The 19,692-nt window shown below is 40.4% G+C and overlaps 1 protein-coding gene across 1 annotated transcript in view; it reads right to left on the minus strand.

Moving 5' to 3' along the window:
• csmd2 (CUB and Sushi multiple domains 2) overlaps window positions 1–19,692 on the minus strand; it is a 340,194-nt gene that overhangs the window by 142,902 nt on the left and 177,600 nt on the right. The window contains exons 9-12 of the mRNA XM_066674957.1: window positions 19,263–19,387; window positions 12,835–12,956; window positions 8,349–8,452; window positions 7,488–7,600 (exon numbers count right to left, since the gene is read on the minus strand). Coding sequence (XP_066531054.1) covers window positions 7,488–7,600; window positions 8,349–8,452; window positions 12,835–12,956; window positions 19,263–19,387 — 464 coding nt within the window. The remainder of the gene's footprint in view (window positions 1–7,487; window positions 7,601–8,348; window positions 8,453–12,834; window positions 12,957–19,262; window positions 19,388–19,692) is intronic.

Here is a 19,692-nt window from a genome sequence, read left to right on the forward strand (position 1 = left end):
ATCAGAACAAATATTTTTCCTATTTAAGAACCCACTCTAAATTCGAGAGACGGCTAACTGCATGAAAGCAAACTGAGACTGAAAGTGTTGTTCTTGAAAAACAACTCAAGATACAAATGAGTTTCTGTGGTAATTCAAACAGCAAATGATAACTTAGACAAACATACTGTTCCACCTTAAAAGACGCAGAGCTTCTGAATGTAAACAAAACAGAGAGAACTGTAGTTCCCCACAATCATAGATATTGCCTTTAAAGTCATGTTCACTAAACATGCTATTGGCACCGCCCTGATAGGGTGATTGACAGGTAGATCATTTTACTGCGAAGTGGAGAGGTGCTGATTCCCCATTAATATTTGAATATTTCCATCTTTCTTCCATGGTGATGGGTTTAAAAATTACATCTGAAACGCACTGTCACTGAGTGCAAACACATAACGTGAATAACATTTTAATTACTGTTTTGACCCAGTCATTGCATGATCACATGAAACATGTTAATTTAAATTAGGAAATACATTTTCACTTTAAATAAATATACTCATAAATCTCAGTGTAAATGAAATATTAATAGAAGAGCAAAGGCGATTGTAAATGGAATTATTGAAACAGAATTTTTGTTTTGAGTAGAAACTGCATGTATGAGTGTGAAATTTACATTTAAACTTCGGATCATATTGCAATTTTGAATATTAAAGTTTCATTGTAATTTTGATATTGAAATGATTCTATATTCCCACATTATAATTTGTTGAATTCTGGGACAAATGTATGTTCACACTTCAAAAACTGCTGCACTGCAGGTGCTGAGGCACTAAGGGAACATCAACTCTCAGCATTAGCACTTTTCTTTTTGATACATATGATGTATTAATAAGTATATGGGTGTTACTAGTGTGTATGAGCTAATAAGTTAATGAGAGTTTCCACATGGCAAATCCTGGATTCAAGTTCCCACTTCTGCAGGAACACCACTGTAGAGCAGTACCTTGGGCAAGATATCTAGCAACATTAGCCTGGTTCTGTAACATGATGAAAAAAGAATTCTGCGAAATGTATTAAATGCTGTAAGTGTAGAATCAGCATCTGTACCAGCAGTGGTTCTGCATCAAAGGGTTAATAAGAAGCTGTTCTGTGTTATGCTGCAGTAACTCGTCTGGGACGCTAGATGTTGGAACATTTACACCATTCTAACTAACACTTGGCATTGTTTGCAGGTTTCTTATGCCTGTGCCTGACTGTTCCATAGCTTCCAGTACTACTGGCAATGTTTTTCTAGTGATTAAACAAGCTTTGTGTCTGCATTTTAACAATAGCTAAATCTGCTAATTAGGAGGGGCGTCTGGACACTTTTGGAATACACACATGCATTGTGATGAGTTCACAAAAAAATCTTCACTGTTGTCTTCACTGCTGTTTATGATAATGCACTAAAGCATTTGGACGATCCAAATAAAAGACAGAAAGTGCTGAGCAATGGCAGTAGATCAGTAAAGGTGTTTAGACGTAGCTCTTGTCATTGCTTTGCAACTTGCCTGATTTGTCTACAATATGTGCCATATTGTCCCAACAGCCGCTGAGCAGCGTGAGCTGCATGCTACTGCAGTCGGTCTGGCCTGCGTGTGGGACTGGTGACAGCCTGCCACCTGGACTCATTGTGCTTCATGGTTCTGAGTGTGTCATTCATAACCTCAGCTGAAGCAGTCCAGACTCATATGCACAGCCACAGACATCAAGCTCAGACACAAAACCATCACTTTGTAGACTTGTGAGATGGTGTGCACAGTATGCTATATTCAAATTGCTCCCTGTAGCTATCTTTGATGGGTCACAGCACTCACGGCAGGCATGGATAGTAGCAAGCTAGCAGGATTGGCTTAATATGTATAAGTATGCTCTAACCCATTTGAGCACGGAAGACTATATAGCAAAGCCAAAGTGCAGTCAGCTCAACTTACATATAATATGCAATCCTACTTCGAGCTCTTGGTATAGCTAGGTAGTTCTTACTATGTACATTTGTCATTTACAGCCTATACATCAGTGCAGTCACAATAACACATTACCACAAATGAAAAAATGCAGACATTTCCAGTTAATGTTTTTTTTTTTTTTTTTTTTACATTCTAATTAATCATCTACTCCAGTGTTTCTCAAACTGTGCTTTGTGCACCACTGGTGGTATGTGAAGCATCTTGAGATGGTATGACAGATGACATCTGAAAATGTTCATATTTAATGGCAAAGAATTATTAAATAATTTAAGACATTTTTATTTGTAAACTACACAATCTGATACTGAGTTATGATATTTCTAACATCCTCAATAAAGAATGCTGCTACCTCAATTTTCAAATACCAAGAAAAATCTTGCGATGCTAGTGTGGACTGCAAAATCAGGAGGCCATAAATAATTGGTAAAACATATTTACCACTTGCCAGACAAATGCCAAGACCAAGTACCTTAACAAAACGGATAGTGAAGTAGATCTGCGTTTAAAGCTCACTGATCTAGTCCATTTTACTGCATGGCTAGGCTCTGCCCTTTCACTAAAACAGTAAGTGGTGTAAACATATGTATTCCTACTGTGTACATGTTTGTATGTGTGTGTGTGTGTGTGTGTGTGTGTGTGTGTGTGTGTTTCTGTGATAGGACTTGAAGGTTTTGGTTTAATAACGGGTGGTGATTTGTCTAAAAAGCTGAGAACAACGGATTTACTCAATTTGGTAAGAAATTCCTCCCATAAGTCATTGCAGAGTCGAGTGATGTGTTTTATCTAGCGATGTAAACACGTTACTACTGTTGAGTTCAGAAGGTAGATTACTTTTTATTTGTGCTGAAATATGCCTTAAATAACAAAACTAACTCTCTTAGCCTATCTCACACACACATACACAACACCTAATGTTTTGGACTCTGTGGTGTTAACGATTAAAAACTGTGTCCCCGATGTTAAAGCTCCCTCACAAACTTTCACCAAAACTACACTGAGACATTACAATAAAGTAAAACAAAATTAGTCATGCATATCTCTCCCAAAAATACAAGTAGTAACATTTAACCTTTTTTTTGTTGCAATTAAGTATTTTAATCAACATACAGTGCTACTATAAATAAGCTTCAATTGTGTTCATCTTACATTTATACTTCAGCTTTGATCTTAAGAAGAGACAATGTGATTAATCCCAGCAAATTGTGCAGTTATTAATATGAGGTAAATGAGCAAATAATTAGTATAGTGCCTCTTGAAACAGCACACAACATGCTTAACAGGCTATTGTAATTTATCAAAATACATGATTTGTCATTGTCTATAGTTCATATGAAAAATGTGTATGTGTGTGTGTGTGTGTGTGTTTACATGCATGCCCTCCCTTGCATGTATGAGTTCACAGTGCTTCAGCTGTCCTCGGCCTTGTGCTGAACACTCTCACACTGAGAGCTGACATGTGCACTTTCATAAGGGCTGACATTTGTTATTTACCCATTTCAATTTTTCCACTGATTTATTCCTCCCTCACTTTCTCTTTTTTCCTTCTGCAAATCCAGATGGAATTGAGTGACTTCCCAGTGAAGGATTACTAATAATGCAGGAAGGCACGAGTGCAAACAAATTCATCCATCCTCAACCAAATGCATAAGTCTAAACCACTTTTCTGAATGCACCTGGAGTCACCCATCAGCTGCACTCGCACTTCATTTATACACTCACACATGCACCTGCCACGTCACACAACCACAGAAGATTTTTTCAGAACAGACACTCTGAAAAGAAATATGCATTATGCCAAAAGAGGGTCTCTATACATACTGTAGGGCAAGGTGTTACTCTACATTAATAAACAGAATATGAAGATATCAACATGTTTATTACAAAAATAAAAATAACCAAGTGATATTGCTATGAGAGCATACATCACATCAAAATGACAAACTAAAAGCTTGAGGAAAAAAATTTAATGGAATATATATTTGCTGGGATTTGCAGTCTGTTATTTAGCCAGAGCCTCCTGTGACTGTGGCACTGAGGGAAAGAGGAAGAGGTGAATCATCTATAGCACCCCTGATGCAGCAAAAAGGGCCTCAAAAGTGGCATACACACATTCCACAACCCAGCCAGACATTCCAAGCCACACCAGAGCTCACCAGGTAAAGCTAGTCCTGATACCATGGCACCCCACTTTTGAGGCCATCTTTGCTGCATCAGTGATGCTATGGATGACTCACCTCTTCCTCTTTCCCTCAAAGGCACAGTCACGGGAGGCTCTGGCTAAAGAACAGTCTGCAAATCCCCTATATCCGGCGTCCATTGGAAGATGCTTCCCTCTCAATCCAGCCTGCTAGCTATTGCTACCAACCCCTGTACACCTGGAAAGCATTACTTTCAAAGGCCTCCTCCAAGTGATCTTTTCAAGGGACAGGCAAATCCTGGTTGCAGGGTGGTGGCATTGTTATATTTGGGGAACTTCGGCCATCATTCAAGGTTCTCCCACATCTTCCAGTTCCTTGCAGCTTTGAGGATGACTGCAGAAGGTCTTTTGGAGGGTACTGGCTACTCCCAAGCCTTTAAGAAAAAATGAAAGCCTGCTTTGCCCCCATAGCTCCTGTGTTGATGGTTTAGGCAAAAGTCTACAGGAACTGACAGTGTCTCCATTGGTACCTTCCCTCATACAATGTCTTTACACAACAGCTGAGTATGTGCTCCAGGTACATAGTGAGTATGCAGGTGACTTTGCTTTCCCCTCATATGTGCAGATGTGGGCTTGGAAGTACAGTGTATCCTCCCTGAATGAAATATTGGATACCATGAGTATTTCTTTCCAAAGCTTGCAAGTTCTTGAATCCTCTACTGCTGTTCCCATTTTCCCCTGAACTAGGAGATGCCTTTTCTTGCCTTTGATGGTATCCATTTGGAAAGCTGGAACGGATCTTAGCCCAGCCTTGCCTCTGCATACTGAACAGCTTGTTCTACTGTTTGCTTCCTTCCAGACCTTGCTTGGACCTGATTGGCTTTTTTGTGATTGTAGGTATGGTTGTATGTTGAACTGATGTCTGATATCCGCCTTCCTCTTCCTCAGTCCCATGGATCTTGATTTTGCTGGTGTGATGTGTATCAGTCTCAGACTGATTCTGGGGCTGCTGTGAGGATGTGCATGAATGCCCTGATGGGTGGATGCCACTAGGCAGAATTAATTCTGGGCTTTGGGCACTCCGGTGTGGCAATAGTAGATTAATAGGTTATTAGTGTAGAACCCACAAAAATCAAGCAAGCCTATTTACACTAGAGTCATTTCCCATACAGTTAGAGGTGGGTAACTGTCACACTCACTAGAAAAGTCTCATGCCCCTAAAATGTATTAACACCTGCTGTGTGAACCAGATGTGTCCAATCTATCTGTGAGATGGATGGCAGTGTTCTTGGATGAGGTTGCTTTAGTAAAATGACATTATCAACTGCACATTCTAATTGTAACTCTTTTAACACTGCATTTTACTCATTACTCATTTGGATGTGCCTCAATCTCCCTTGTGCATTTTTTAGTATTGGGGCCCAGCATGGTCCCTATAGTGCTTGCTGAATTAGAGCTCATCTTCCCTTTTGGGACTCTGCATATAGTGTGAGGGGAGAAAGACTGATGGAGGAAAAGAAACTCACAAGCTCAAACCCCCTAGCAGAGGTGAAGGAGATGCCTGTGGCATGCCCCTCTGTCTCCTTGCCTTAATAACAGATCAGCTCATAAATAAGCCAGTGACAGTAATGGGGCATTTGTCGTGTCTTTAACATGGTGTAGCAGCGATGATGCAAAAATGTCCCTAACTTTTAATCTCAAATGCATCTTATAATGTAGGATATGCAGTGACATGTCACCATGCAAGCATGTCGTGCCATGGGAGTGGGGGAGAGAGAGAGAGGGAGAGAGAGAGAGGGAGAGAGAGAGAGAGAGAGAGAGAGAGAGAGAGATCTGTATTCATGTTTTTTAATTTACTCTGTCAGAAATATTACTGTAAAGAGTCTTGCTCTGTATGTGCCAGTTCAGCTAAAAAGTATGGAAATAGGAAATAAAATAATTTGGGGAAGCATCTAATCTCAGAGGGAGGGAGGTAGAGAGGTTCAAAGAGATCCTTCAACTTCATTAAGTGTTTCTCATTGTTTTAATTATGTTGGGGTGTGTGCTCTGCTCTACTTTCCTGTTATTTTGCAGATGAAATATAAGTATATAACTCCAGGCTGGGGGCTTTCAGTGCGGATCTGGGAGTGACTGTTGGCTTTCAAACCGTCTGGAGGAAAAGGCGCCAATTCCCAATGGTTGCTGGGCACTGTACAATTTTAAAGAATGGCCTGGATGAAAGTGCTGCTGTTTGCACGGCAACTGTTTCCAACCGGGGCGTGGAGAGACTAAAGCGAACAAAAAGGAAATTACTGTTCCCTGCTCCGCAATGTTCTCCTGCTTCTACAAAAGAGGGAGCCACTTTCCAATGAAGCGAAATGAGCACGCTCAGCTTAGATGACCCCCTTCAACTTCTGGAGACAGAGAATAATGATAAAGACAGCAGAAAAGTGTGTGAAAGTATGTGTGTAAGAGAGAGAGAGAGAGAGAGAGAGAGAGAGAGAGAGAGAGAGAGAGAGAGAGAGAGAGAGAGAGAGATCATGCTGGGTTGTCGTGTTCGACAAATATGCTGAGAGAGGGGCAAGTGGTGCATCTACTGGGTCAGACTGAATAGAGAAGAGTTAAAAGATACCGCGGGTTTAAAAAGCCCCCTAAAAAGGAACCACAAGAGAATTTACAGCCTGGCATCATCTTGCCTTTTCTTCAGCTGAACAAGATTAAAGGCTTTTTTCTTGTTACAGTTGGTAAGCAATGTATAAAGAAAAGGGGCAGCGTAATGGAATGGTAAATAGTGCAGACCTCAATGACCTCAGACACACAATAGATCTGTCATACAGAAGTCTTCTTCCCAAAGGACCGCATATAATCATTGTGACAATACACATCAAACATACCATTGTCCCATGTTTATTCATGTGATACTAGGCAGCAACAATAAAAGGAACACCATCGATGCAGTGGTTTGATTGCAGTCATTGAGAACTTAATTTTTCTGCTTGTAGAGAGACCTCACCAGAGATTTCTCCATGCATGCATATCCTCACAACACTCTGACTGCTGTAATCATACAGTGTGGTACTTCTTCAAAGCTGAATCGTCACCAGTGTCTGATAGGGCACAATACATCTTTTTTGACTGTTATCGTGATATTGGGAGGAATGACATTGAAGAACATTGCAATACTATCAGAATCAGAATCAGATTTATTTGGCCAAGTATGCTACTGATGGTTGATGGTCCACCCTATTAACCCTTTTGGGCCTAATTTATTTTATTTATTTTGCCTGAATCCCATTTCCAAGATAACTGCACGCATCACAGTGTTCAGAAAGACTTGAACAATGTCTATACATGATAGCCAATTTGATGTGACTTACCCTCGTAAGACACTTTAAAACCCAAAGACCCACTGGTGTCATCTGTCTTGAAATTGAGCCACATCTGATGGCTGGTGCTGACCACCAAGTCTGGAGTGCTGGTCCCCGACAGCCTGGAAACACATTCAGGAAACAGAAGACATTAGACGGGCCCAGTGCACAAGCTCACTCTGCTCCTAATGTACTGTATACCAATAGGCTTGGCTGATCAGGGACTTCCTCTGGCTCTGGGCTTATGGGACCCACTAATTGAGCACATTAGGCTATTTGGGTCTCTGTGCGCCTAGAGAGAGAGGGGGAGAGAGAAGGAAGTAGAGAAAGAGAGAGAGAGAGAGCAGGAGGGAGAGCACCCAGGGACACCACCATACAGGAGCACTCTCTCAGTCCTGCCAGAGAGCACACATAAAACGTCATCGATAAAACTTTATGAAGACCATAAATTTTGGCACAATTAATAACAACACTCTGAGAAACATTCCAAAGCATCTGGTTTGGCAAACCGCATTACAGGCATCAATACGTGGGAAGTTTGTTTAAATTTATTTATTTATTTATTTTTGCCTCCCCCCACGGGGTGATCTTGTTGTAACATTGAGAGGCAAAGTGATTGACAATCGAGCTTTGGGTTTTTCTCCCATGTGCTGCTACTGAGAAGAGCTGATGAAATGAAGAGAAACAGGGTGAGAGGAGGTGGTGGAGGGAGCCAGAGCAGTTGAAAGAGAGGAGGACATCAAGAGATGAAAGAAAGGGAGCGAGAGGGAGGGACTGGGGGAGCTATACACATACACAGAGAAAGAGAAAAGAAATCAGAAGAGAATAACAAGGAGGAGTGCTACAGAGACGGAGGACAAAAGTACTCACACATGAAAGACGGTCCTCTGATCGCCAATTACGGCTCCGTCGCCCACCGTTAGAGTATCGTAGCCACGCTCCAGGTCAAAGTCTTCAAAGGTCAGCTTTATCACCTGCACACAGGCCCATCACCTACATTACTACCGGTCTTCTGACAATTTGTCCATTTACCCACCTCCGCCCAGTAGCAGTGAAACAGCTTGCAGGTATTAAGGAAAAAAATAACTGGAAGTGAGCTGTAGAAATCCTTCTATTGATGAGCTAACGCAGCATTGACCTGATTATCCCTGGGTTAACAGCCTTCTCAAAGCACATTGAAAAGGGCTATTTATGCATAGCCTATGTCTATGATTCCATCTTCATTAGATTGCAGGCAGATATAAAGCCCAATTATACCTCAAATCCTCTTTGCACTGCTTTTTAAATGAAATACAATTCCCACTTTCCTGAACGCAAAGACTTTGAGTGCATTAGAGAAACAAACAGTAGGCACAAGGTGAAAAAATTGTAATGCTTTTTTGATGCATGAGTAAGTGATGGAAAAAGTGAAGCAAACATTTCTCAGGTGGAAAACGGGAGCATTAAAATGAAAATAAAATAATTAAGCCTAGAGTTTTTCAGGATTATTGCACTCAGCTGATAAACATAAAAAATATGCAAGTGAAAATACAGCATAAGTTAGAAAAAGTGTGCTGTCTAGTCTCCTATTTTAAATTGTCTGCCACATTTCTGCCAAATTCTTAATGTTTTTTGAGTGCTCTGAGACCAGCTCCTAATGAAAAAGCTTATATAAATGCAAATTGCATTCTGTACTATAGTAAACACAGTGGGTAATGAAAATTGCCAGGAGTAGGAGAAGCAGCATTCTGGGTCAGATCGGCAGATAAATGGAACTATGCCTTGCTTTACCTTTTTCTGGCCTTTCACTCTGTTGCTGCACTTTGGCTCAGAATGTCTTCTGTGCAGGTATGGCAGGTATCCTGTTGCTTCATGGGAAATAATGTGTATAGTATTGATTGAGAGTTCTGTGGGTGGAGGCAGACTGAGCTGACTCACTGAGTTCTTGAGAGGGTGTAAACTCCAGAGCCACAAGTTCTTTTTCAGAAAGTCAAGATGCCATGAGCGAGTATAAACTTGTGACATGCTGCGAAGGCCTGCAATACTGAGCTGTCTTTCAGCTCACATCCCTCTGTAGCCCACAATAATTTAACCAATACTTCAACACTGTAAGAGCTAGAGCCACGGCTATTAGCAATTATTCACAATGCCCTCATTCACAATGCTAGCCTTCTAAGCTAGCAGAGCTTCAAATGCCTTGACACATGAAACTCTCCTAATCGTGACAGGACTGTTTCATTCTTATCGCTTTTATGTCTGCACAACCAACAGCTTAAGCCTCTAAAAACAAAATGGCTGCATTCTGATAAAGAAAGCACTGAACAAAACTCATCACCCCAAGCCACAAACAAACGTGTCCCTGAAAGAATTAAAATACATAAATAAATAAATAAAAGATGGCGATCACACTGTTGGACCCCACACACTGACTGGAAGGACAGGGACTAGGCTGGAGGAGTGGATTTTAGTCAATGAAGCGCTCTTCGGAGACAGAGTGGCAGTTAATACCAATCAGCTGGATGAAGATAACACACTAAACAAAGACAGGCTGATAATTAAAAGTGAAAGAAACAACAAAAGCAATCAGCCGTTTCTCTCTGAGTAGCTAATTTTGTCTTTTCCTGCTTCCTGGGGATCCGTTTGTCTAGAAACAGAAAGCTAGTGTCTAGACTCAAAGCTCATATTGACACTGTGTGGGGGATTCATCTCAAATTCCTCCCATCACGCAGTCCCTACAGACATCCATCCTCCTCCTTCTACACTCACTCATTAAGCCGTGTCCCTATACTATCAGCTGCTATGAAATGTGGTAAATCTCTATATGTTTGTTCCTCATCTCACTTATTTGCTTTAGTCTGAATGATTTTTATTTAAGTTTCCACTTCACATCGCTCTAAACCAGTTTGTACAAATCCAAATCCTTAATTTAGCATCCACTTAATAATGTATAATCCAGATATTGACAACTTAATGACCTTTGCAGTGTTTACAATCTCTTATTTGACAGCTTCAGTAGCTCACAAACTAGGCTCCTGTTGTAGTCAGCTAGGCTGCTCTGCTGTTACTCTTAATGCCTTAACATTTACTTGATTCAAATACGCAAATCAATGAGCTTTCAATTAAATAGAACTACCTACCACGCTGTGCTCTGGTTGAACAAATGCAAGATTGTAATTCAGTCTAATTTCATAGTACATTCCAATTAATAGTGAAAGATTAACACCAATTATATATACATATATATATAAACAAAAATATAAAAAAATAATAAAACAAACAAACAAACAAACAAACAAACAAAAAAAAAACAATATGGCCCAAAAAAAGACTCACTGTATATTGCAGATTGTACTGGAGATTGTAGTTTAATTTGAATACAGTGTACAGTGTTGCTGTAGAGGGATTAATGAATTACAGTATTAAAATTGTTCATGCATTTTACATTCTGCATGAAAAAAGCTAACATTTTATCTAAGGAGAAAACTGTCTGGGTGACTGTCTGTGAGGAGTTGGTGTGCTGTCCGCGTGGGTTTCCTCCGGGTGCTCCGGTTTCCTCCCACAGTCCAAAAACACACGTTGTTAGGTGGATTGGCGACTCAAAAGTGTCCGTAGGTGTGAGTGTGTGAGTGAATGTGTGTGTGTCTGTGTTGCCCTGTGAAGGACTGGCGCCCCCTCCAGGGTGTATTCCCGCCTTGCGCCCGATGATTCCAGGTAGGCTCTGGACCCACCGCGACCCTTAACTGGATAAGGGTTACAAAAAATGAATGAATGAAAAAAAAAAAAATATATATATATATATTTTTTTTTTTTGTGACTGAGAGCCTGTCAGTTGACAAGTTTCATTGCGTCAGAAAAATAAATAAATAAATAAATAAATCACGTTGCCATCTAGCAACACTACAGAATGAACGAGTTAAGGATCTGAGTGTTGTTGCTCATCCATACCCATCCAATCTTCTAGACTGATGCCTACATATTAGGTCTCTTTTGAGTGCAATAGTTTTTGCAACTACATTCCAGCATAAGATTGTTTTTAGAGAAGTAGGTTGACCTTGAATTACTCAGTGTACCTTAATATCCACTACATTTCTGTCCCTTCCTTTTTTCCATTATTGTGTGAGCTCACTGGATATGCATAGAATTCAGGCATTAAGTGGCAGCATAGAGGCTGATATCTCTGTGCACAGAGAGGCTAGTGTGTGGGCAATGGCCCAGGTGAAGTGAATACAAAGCTCATTGTCAGGAACATTTTCACACAGCCCCAGTTCTACCTCAATATCACGACTGACCCCATGTCGCCTCTAGGTGCCATTGTGGTGACACAAAAATAGAATGTCATTACGTTTGTAAAGACCGGGGACAGCCATGCTCCATCTTCATCAGTGGCTCTCTCGCAGGCCCAGACAGTGTGAAGCAGAACTGTCCATTACCCACAGGACAGGGAGAGGGAGGGCTGGCAAAACAGGAACATTAATGGAGCAGCGGTCCATCCCTCCTATTGCCCACTCTCCTCTCCCCTCTGAGCCAGCGTGATAAGAAGAGAGATTTGTAAAACCATTTGTTTGAGCCCAGAGAAAGAAATTTGGCAAGCGGTGTACGGCCTTGAACTGGGCCACAAAGTCATCACTATGGCTTCCTCACTTCAGTAATATCCTCTCTGCTCACTCGATATAGTGCCCTCTCTCAGTCTAACTTTTTTCAGTCACTTCTCTCCTTCCACCAGACTCTCAATATCCAATCAATATCAGTAATCTAATAGCCATCAGCCACATAAATGGATCAGTCTAAACATTAAAATGAACACTGACCATAAAGGTGCACTCTTTAGTTCTAAAATTCCAGGCTGTATTCTGTTGCTCTGCAAACTTTGCCAACCTGTTCCAAGCGGTCTACACATACTGCAGAGACTCTCACATGATGGTGGCAGGTTATGTGCGTTGTAGTGGTATGAGTGTATCAGTCACAGCAGTGCTGCTGGAGTTTTTAAACCCTGCCATTTCACTGCTGGAGTGAAAATAGTCCACTAGACAAACATATTCAGCTACCAGAATCCTGTGGTCAGTGCCCAGTGATCACTGTTGAACTAGAGGACAATTAACAAAAAAAAAACATGCTGCAAGACATGAGATATTGTCTTACCATCTAGAAGGTGGACAAGCATGGTAGGTGTGTCTATACTGTGGCCAGTGTTTAAAGCCTCCAGCAGGTATACTGTCCTGACAAATTTAAAAAGGGAACTAACAATGTATGCAGAGCAACAGATGGAATGCAGTCTTTGATTGTAGAACTACTAAGTGCCCCAGTATGGGCAGTGGAGCTGACAAAATGAACAAAAGAAAAACAGAAAAATATGGGCTCTTGCAGGTAAAGGAAATACCTTGCTGGGGTCTGAAGCGGTGATGATCCAGGTGCAGTTGGCATTATTATCATACTGAACTGGAAAGTTTGGAGATGTGATGACACCACTGGGGCCACGAAGCTGACCACCACACATGGGTGCTGGGGGGCAGAGAGAGAGAGAGAGAGAGAGAGAGAGAGAGAGAGAATTGAACACATTTGCATTTAAAACATCACACAACTGTTGAAATGAATTTAAAATTGTGTTAATGTTAATGTGCTGTAGTCTAATATGTCTAAAATGGCCTAGTAGCTAATATGGCATTAATTTGAAATGAATTAAGAGTAATTTGATCAGAATTATCTGATGCTCACAATTTACACCAATTGCACATGCTTATGTTTTTTATTCATTTTATATCATGTTAATAGTCTACTTTAAAGGTTCTTTATAAAGAAAAGACCTTAAATAATGGTGGAAACTGGCTGCTTTATCCTATGTGAATAAACAGTGATTTAAAGTATCACAAAATTGAAAGCTACAATAACAGTGCAACAAAAGTCAATTATGTAACTGGATAAAGCAACAAGTAACTCAGTTAGTTTATGATTGGCTATTATGTTTTACAGTGGTGCTTCCTGGGGCTGCTAAGTACAAATATAACTCCAATGATAAAATATATATATATATATCTCAATCACACATAGGCTGAAAAAAAAACCCAAACACCTGCAGGGGTTTATATGTTATAGGTTTCCACTAGTTGGACCAAGCTCTTGAACAAAACCTGGTTTTCCAAATAGAGCTCACTGAAGCTCAATGCAATCACCTAACTCTCAGAGACAGATTAACCGAGCCAATGAGCTAATACAACATATCAGTAACCTCAGTGATTAAAGCAGGATGATAACAGAAGCACACCCTTGGGCTAGAGCCAATATTTGGAAATTACAGTAACTACTATTTCCCAAGTTGCCAGAAAATGATTTATTTCAGGTTGTTGCTTTTCTGACTAGAACAGCATGTGGCCTGCAGTTTGACAGACCTTTTGAGGGTTCCACACTTTTGGTGGCAACTTGACTTTTGGGTGACTTTCTGTACGAGTTCCATTCTTTTGTGTGACTCCCATGTCCTCCAGGAGGACTTTAAAGCCCTCCCCGAATGAAAGTGTTCACTGGCTAATGAAGAGGGAGGGCACAGCCAGTATGTTTGCAGTAAATGAACGTGTCTGCAGGTCTGGGACCAGCTGTGGCTCTTAATGAGCTATGTCTGAGGTGAGCTCCTCAGGGGGGCCACACACACACACACACACACAACCACACACAACCACACTCAGTACTCCTAGCATACTTAAAGGTGGGTTGACATTAAAGAATAAATCCTTAAAAAAAAAAAAAAAAAGTTAATTAACACCAGGGCCCGCTGACCACAGTTTTCACCTTCATAATATAATATGTGTAATCTCTGGTGCTTGGTATTCTCCATCGTTTCGCTTAAGAGGTCCAGGGCATTCACAGTATGTGTTCAATCACAGTCCTAGACCTTTCCTGTTCAGTTAATTTTCAGGTTAATAGTACCTCCAACATTCAGGCAGTGTGCAGAACTTAAGTCAAGTTAGTTTCTCAGAGAAAACAATGCCCTGAAATACATTCCCACTGCATCCATTTTAACTACACAATAAATCAATGAGTGCCTGGACTTTTAAAAAAATAATGGGGTCACAAAGGGTTCTCTGAAGAAATACCACAGACTAGTGGTTCTTAACAGCCCTCGGGACCCCTGCCTTGCAAAGTTTTAAACCCCAAATGCCCTAACAGACCTGGTCTAGCTCATCAGCTAATTATCAAACCCTTTATGAGCTAGACCAGCACTGGAGTTCCCAACAAATTCTGCAGAGGGTACAGCACAGTGGTTTCAATCCTAGTCTTAGTGACCCAGAACACCACACACCACAGTCTTTGAGGTATTCTCTGCCTCTAGCTCATGTGATCTAGTTTACTGAGGGCTTTATAATTAGGTGCAGAGCTGGTTCATGTTACAACAGGGTGTGGTTTAAATAGCACAGTAGTGGATTCCCAGGACTGACTCTGAAATCCGCTGGAATAGCTTTATGTTCAAAATCATCTCCCTGTATGGAGCACACTGCGGTCTGATTCCTTGTCTAGGCAAGAGCACCAGACTTTTTCAGTAAGAATCCTCAGGCAAGACTGTTATCAATACCTTTCTCACTCAGGATAAAAACCTAAATCAATGTAAACAGTGGTCTTCAAACCAGTCATTAGCAAATGGAAGAGAGTAAACAAGCTAAAAAAAAAACATAAGCAAAAATAGCAAGTATTTTAACAAAAATTCTAAAATTATACTTTAATATGCAAAACACGATAGTGTTGTTAAACTTTACTTTCTAATTGTGTGATAGACCAGCATGATGCTGGAGCCCTTAAGGTGGAATCCAGTCTCACGGGGACAGTGAGGGGCACTTGGAGACAGTGTAATTAGATAATCACCCCAGCTCTCTAGAGGTGTTTCCCCATGGCTACGGCTAATCTCATTCTCCCCGAATTGGATCAGTGTGAAATCTAGCCCTTTTTTTTTTAATACCTAAAATGCACTGCAAGAGTTAGATGTGTTGACACACACAGTAGACTGTAAAAGACTGGGACACAGAAGTAGAACTCTCCACTTGAACCTGCTGAGTCTTCCTGCCAAAGAACCACTTTTTGCCTTTGGGCATTTTATTAACTGGACTAGAAATTATAGCTATTAATTGGCTCTTTGTGAAAGTGGTTTCATCTTACATGACTATAGCTCATCTCTTATGGTTTGCAAACTTTACGTTGATATGATTAAGTCTTTATCGTATTATCTCCCTGTGTATAATCCAACAGCAAACATAAATCCAAAATTATGGCCTGCATATAGCTTATTTGTTGCAGGCTATCATTATGTCAAAAAAATATGTGAAATCAAGAAATAACCTTACTGTACTTTGCACAGTCAAGGACATACGGTGACATTTGTGTAGTGTGCATTTGTTTATTCTCTTGGTTTCCATGTTTTACAACATGGTGATTTATGAATAATTTTTTGGCGGCACCGTGAAACATTGTTGTCTTAATTATTCTCAAGTTTCCGACTTTCCCCCGGCACTTTGCAATTAACAGGGCCATTTTGAGTAATGACCTGGCATTTAGTCATGCTAAATCAATGAAACAAGACGAATAATCATTCTCTACATTGCTGGTGAAAGGGAGCAAGTGATTGAAATGGGTTTCAGAACACAAACGCCAAATATCACCACTCTTCACATGACTAATGGGGCTTAGAGAGGAGCATAGTGTGTCTGGGCTTGCAGACGCTTTCTCAATTCTATATTCATTCTCTTTTCTTCTGCAATGCTCCATAGTCAGAGTCAGCGAGGGCTTACAAACCAAAAGCTGATCGTTAAACAATCAAAAACAAAAGCGCTTGCAGTCATCCATCACAAACTGTCTGACTAAGTTTCTCCCACAGACTGTCGTGTCGGGTATCCACTGTGCAGAAGCTGCTGCTGGAGGAACGGGGATGTAACACATTAATGAAAGCCTAATAGTCCACAGCTTGCTGAACAATAGCTTGAAAATTAATCAATATCACAGGGCTGAGGAGTCAGTATTAACAGGTGTGAAAGTGTGGGTTTTAGTATGTGTGTGGGAGTTTAAACACTGAAAAGTTAGAGACCAAACAATTCCACAACAAGAAAGCTTTAAAGGTGACATTCACAATTATAACAAAATAAAAAAGCACTTAATAAAATCCAGATGTCCCCAGTGTCAGTAAATGAGTTAAAAAAAAAAACAAAGTGGCAAGATCAGACATGCTAGGCTTACTCTCTTTCTGCTCACAGCAAACAATGCCCTGCAAATTTTGAAACTCATGAAAGGAGATGAGGATATTGGTTTATTCCTGCTCCAAAGGTGGGTAATATTGACTTATTTTTGCTGTTTCAGATTATTTAGGTAGGAACACACTATAGATTTGTGAGGCTTCTAACTGCATGGAAATAAAGACCGAATTTGCAACAAAGCTAAACAACTCGAGTTACAATGTGTTTCTGTGGTAATTCAAACAATGAATAAAAAACCTAAAGACAAGTTTAACTTCAGCCATGTACCAACAACAGTTGTTTTTCTCCTCAGTCCACACTGATCCATTTATTTTTAAAAACTAAGATTTTCCTCCCTCCATTTTTGAAAATATTCCCGTCCAGACATATACAAGAAAACGTCTGCATTATCATACCAGTCCAGCAGGGGGACATACTGTCTGTTTAAGAGAGACATCAAAACACCACGAAGCATGAGAGCAACACAGAGATTAAATCAACAATCCATACTCCCTATGTAGTGCACTTCACAAGTTATGAATCTAAAATATAGTGATATTGTAATTTTATGAGACTCTGTTTTCATGTGGATGGGAGGTTAAAAGACAGACATAAAACTCAGTTTATAAAAATAAACAGATCCCTGTGGGAGGGGCCTAAAACATACAGTTCCACATTAAAAGATACTGATCTTCTGAACGTAAACAAACCAGAGAGAACTGCAGTTCCCCACAGTCACAGTCGTTCCTTTTATACAGGGAGTGTGGAAAAAATAGATACAGATCAATATGTATATTATTATACTAATTTACTGGTTTAGGCTTCTGTGTAATTTTCTGTTCATGTTTTCTTTCTTTTTTTTTCTTAACATTGAAAAATCATACTTAATGGCCATCTTGATGGAAAGTAAATAAATAAAAAGCGGTCAATGACTTTTAGCACAGAACTGAATATGTGTCTGAGAAGCGTAGAGGACACACTATAACCTCGCTGAGGATATTGGAACGCCTAAGAAATGTGTTAGCCTGCAGGGCAGTCTGCTCTGCGCTGTGGATAATGTGATGATAAAGTGTATTAACCTGCATGACATCTTACCATACGCACATCTGTCTTGGGATAATCCTCAAAAATGTCCTAATCCGTGCAGTAAGTGGCCAGGCACACAAAATGCTCCACTTTTTTAAGACAATGAAGCTGAAAGCTGCCACTTGCACTGTTAAAGAGGGTGTCCATATGCACTGGCCCTTGAAAACGGTGGCACTGCTGTCAAGAATGGTTCTTTTGAAGATGTGACAGTTGCAGGAGGGATGATGCCATGATAGCTCTCCAGGCCAATCACACTCAGAAAATTAGTAAAGCTTAATAAAGTAATTAATCAGAGCCGAGTGCAGCTAAATAAGCTGATTACTGAAGAGTGATAGCCATCTTCTCTCTCTTCTTCTCTCTCTCAGGAAATCTGCTGCAGATTGTTCTCTCATGTTAGTCTCTCTCCTCTCAGCCTCCCTCTGCTCCATCTCCATTATCTTCCCTTATGCAAAGCATATGGGGCATGAGATACATTCTACATTATCTTATACCAGTATGAACGGTATGCTAATATATTTCAGGTGGTATATGCCCCTCAAAAAGAAGACACATTGTTTAACAACTATACGAATGTGTAAGAATATAAGCATATATATGGAATGGGAACGTGACTTCACACATTGTGAACAACGCAAGGCATTTTGGGAAAAGAGCACACGTCCATGGTATGTTCATACGTATCAAGTCTGTCAATCACTTTTATTTTTTTCTAAATAACGTTCCGTGGTGTTCTTCTTCAGCTTTTCCCTAAAAGAGAGTGCTTCTTAAACATTTTAGACAAAGTACCACGTATTATCAAATCAAATCCTCCAAGTACCACCTATGAATCCTTTGCATCTCTTGCTTGAATATTTGAAATGTGTATGCATTACACAAAAGTATTCTAAAATATTTTCTAAACATTATAGAGCGCATACAAATTAGGCCTAAACAGAATGTTGTTAACAAAATTGTATATTAATGAGAACATATACAATTTTGGGGAAATAAGCATTTTGAAAGAAATAAACACGTGAAGAGAGATCAATTTAATATGCGCTTTAATGGACTATAGGTGAAAACAGTGCAGCGCTTGGACCAGGTGCTCACAGCGTCTCTCAGCACTTGTATCAGTAGGTGAAGGAGGCGCAGAGCTATTAAACAGTGTTTCAAGACTCTAATGATGTGAAAATCTCACACTTTGTTTTCCTTCAGTTAAGCGTTCTCTCTGTTTATGCCTCTAGATTTACTCCTTCTGGGCTTATGAGTATTTTGCTGGGTTTGTTGTTCTCGTTTCCACTTTGCCCTTTTTGCAATCAAGTCCGAATTACTCATGTCTGTCTCTAGCCTTTGCTTACGTTCAGTAAGAAGCTTAAACTGGGCTTTCTTTACATGGATTTTGTAAAATACTGGGAGCGCTTGCTCTTCGCCCGGTCCATTGTTTTGTTCTGTTGCTATGGAGTTTGTCCTCTAAAATGGTGAACACTATCCACAATGCAATGCTGTTTGGTAGATGTTCAGGCAGCTAGAGCAGTACCTCTGCAGATTGGCCGGTCATCACTCCAGCCCACGTAGCTGTCTGTCACACGCATGCAGGTGATACTCTTGGAGCCCTGGAGCTCATAGCCCTCATCACAGGAGAAGTGCACTGTGGCCCCACGTCTGAAAAACAAAAACACAAAAACACTCACTCTTAATTTGCACCCATAATAGGAAAGAAATTCACTTTGGCAATAAAATATTTTAGGGGACTCATTCATTCACGTTTAATCTGGCACATAAAGCTGGAACACTTTGATGAGGAGACTGCTGCTGATTTCTGATACTGTCTAGATCTTGCCATTCTCAGGTGACCTCTCTCCTCACTGGCTTGCTGTGCAAGAATGTGTGCATGTGTTTCCTGGAAGCTCACCAAACAGTGTAGACCTCTAGAGCTCCTCTGCCTCATTCCACCCTCCGGCTCCTTT

The sequence above is a fragment of the Hoplias malabaricus genome, chromosome 6 (assembly GCF_029633855.1).
Source record: "Hoplias malabaricus isolate fHopMal1 chromosome 6, fHopMal1.hap1, whole genome shotgun sequence".
NCBI lineage: Eukaryota > Metazoa > Chordata > Actinopteri > Characiformes > Erythrinidae > Hoplias > Hoplias malabaricus.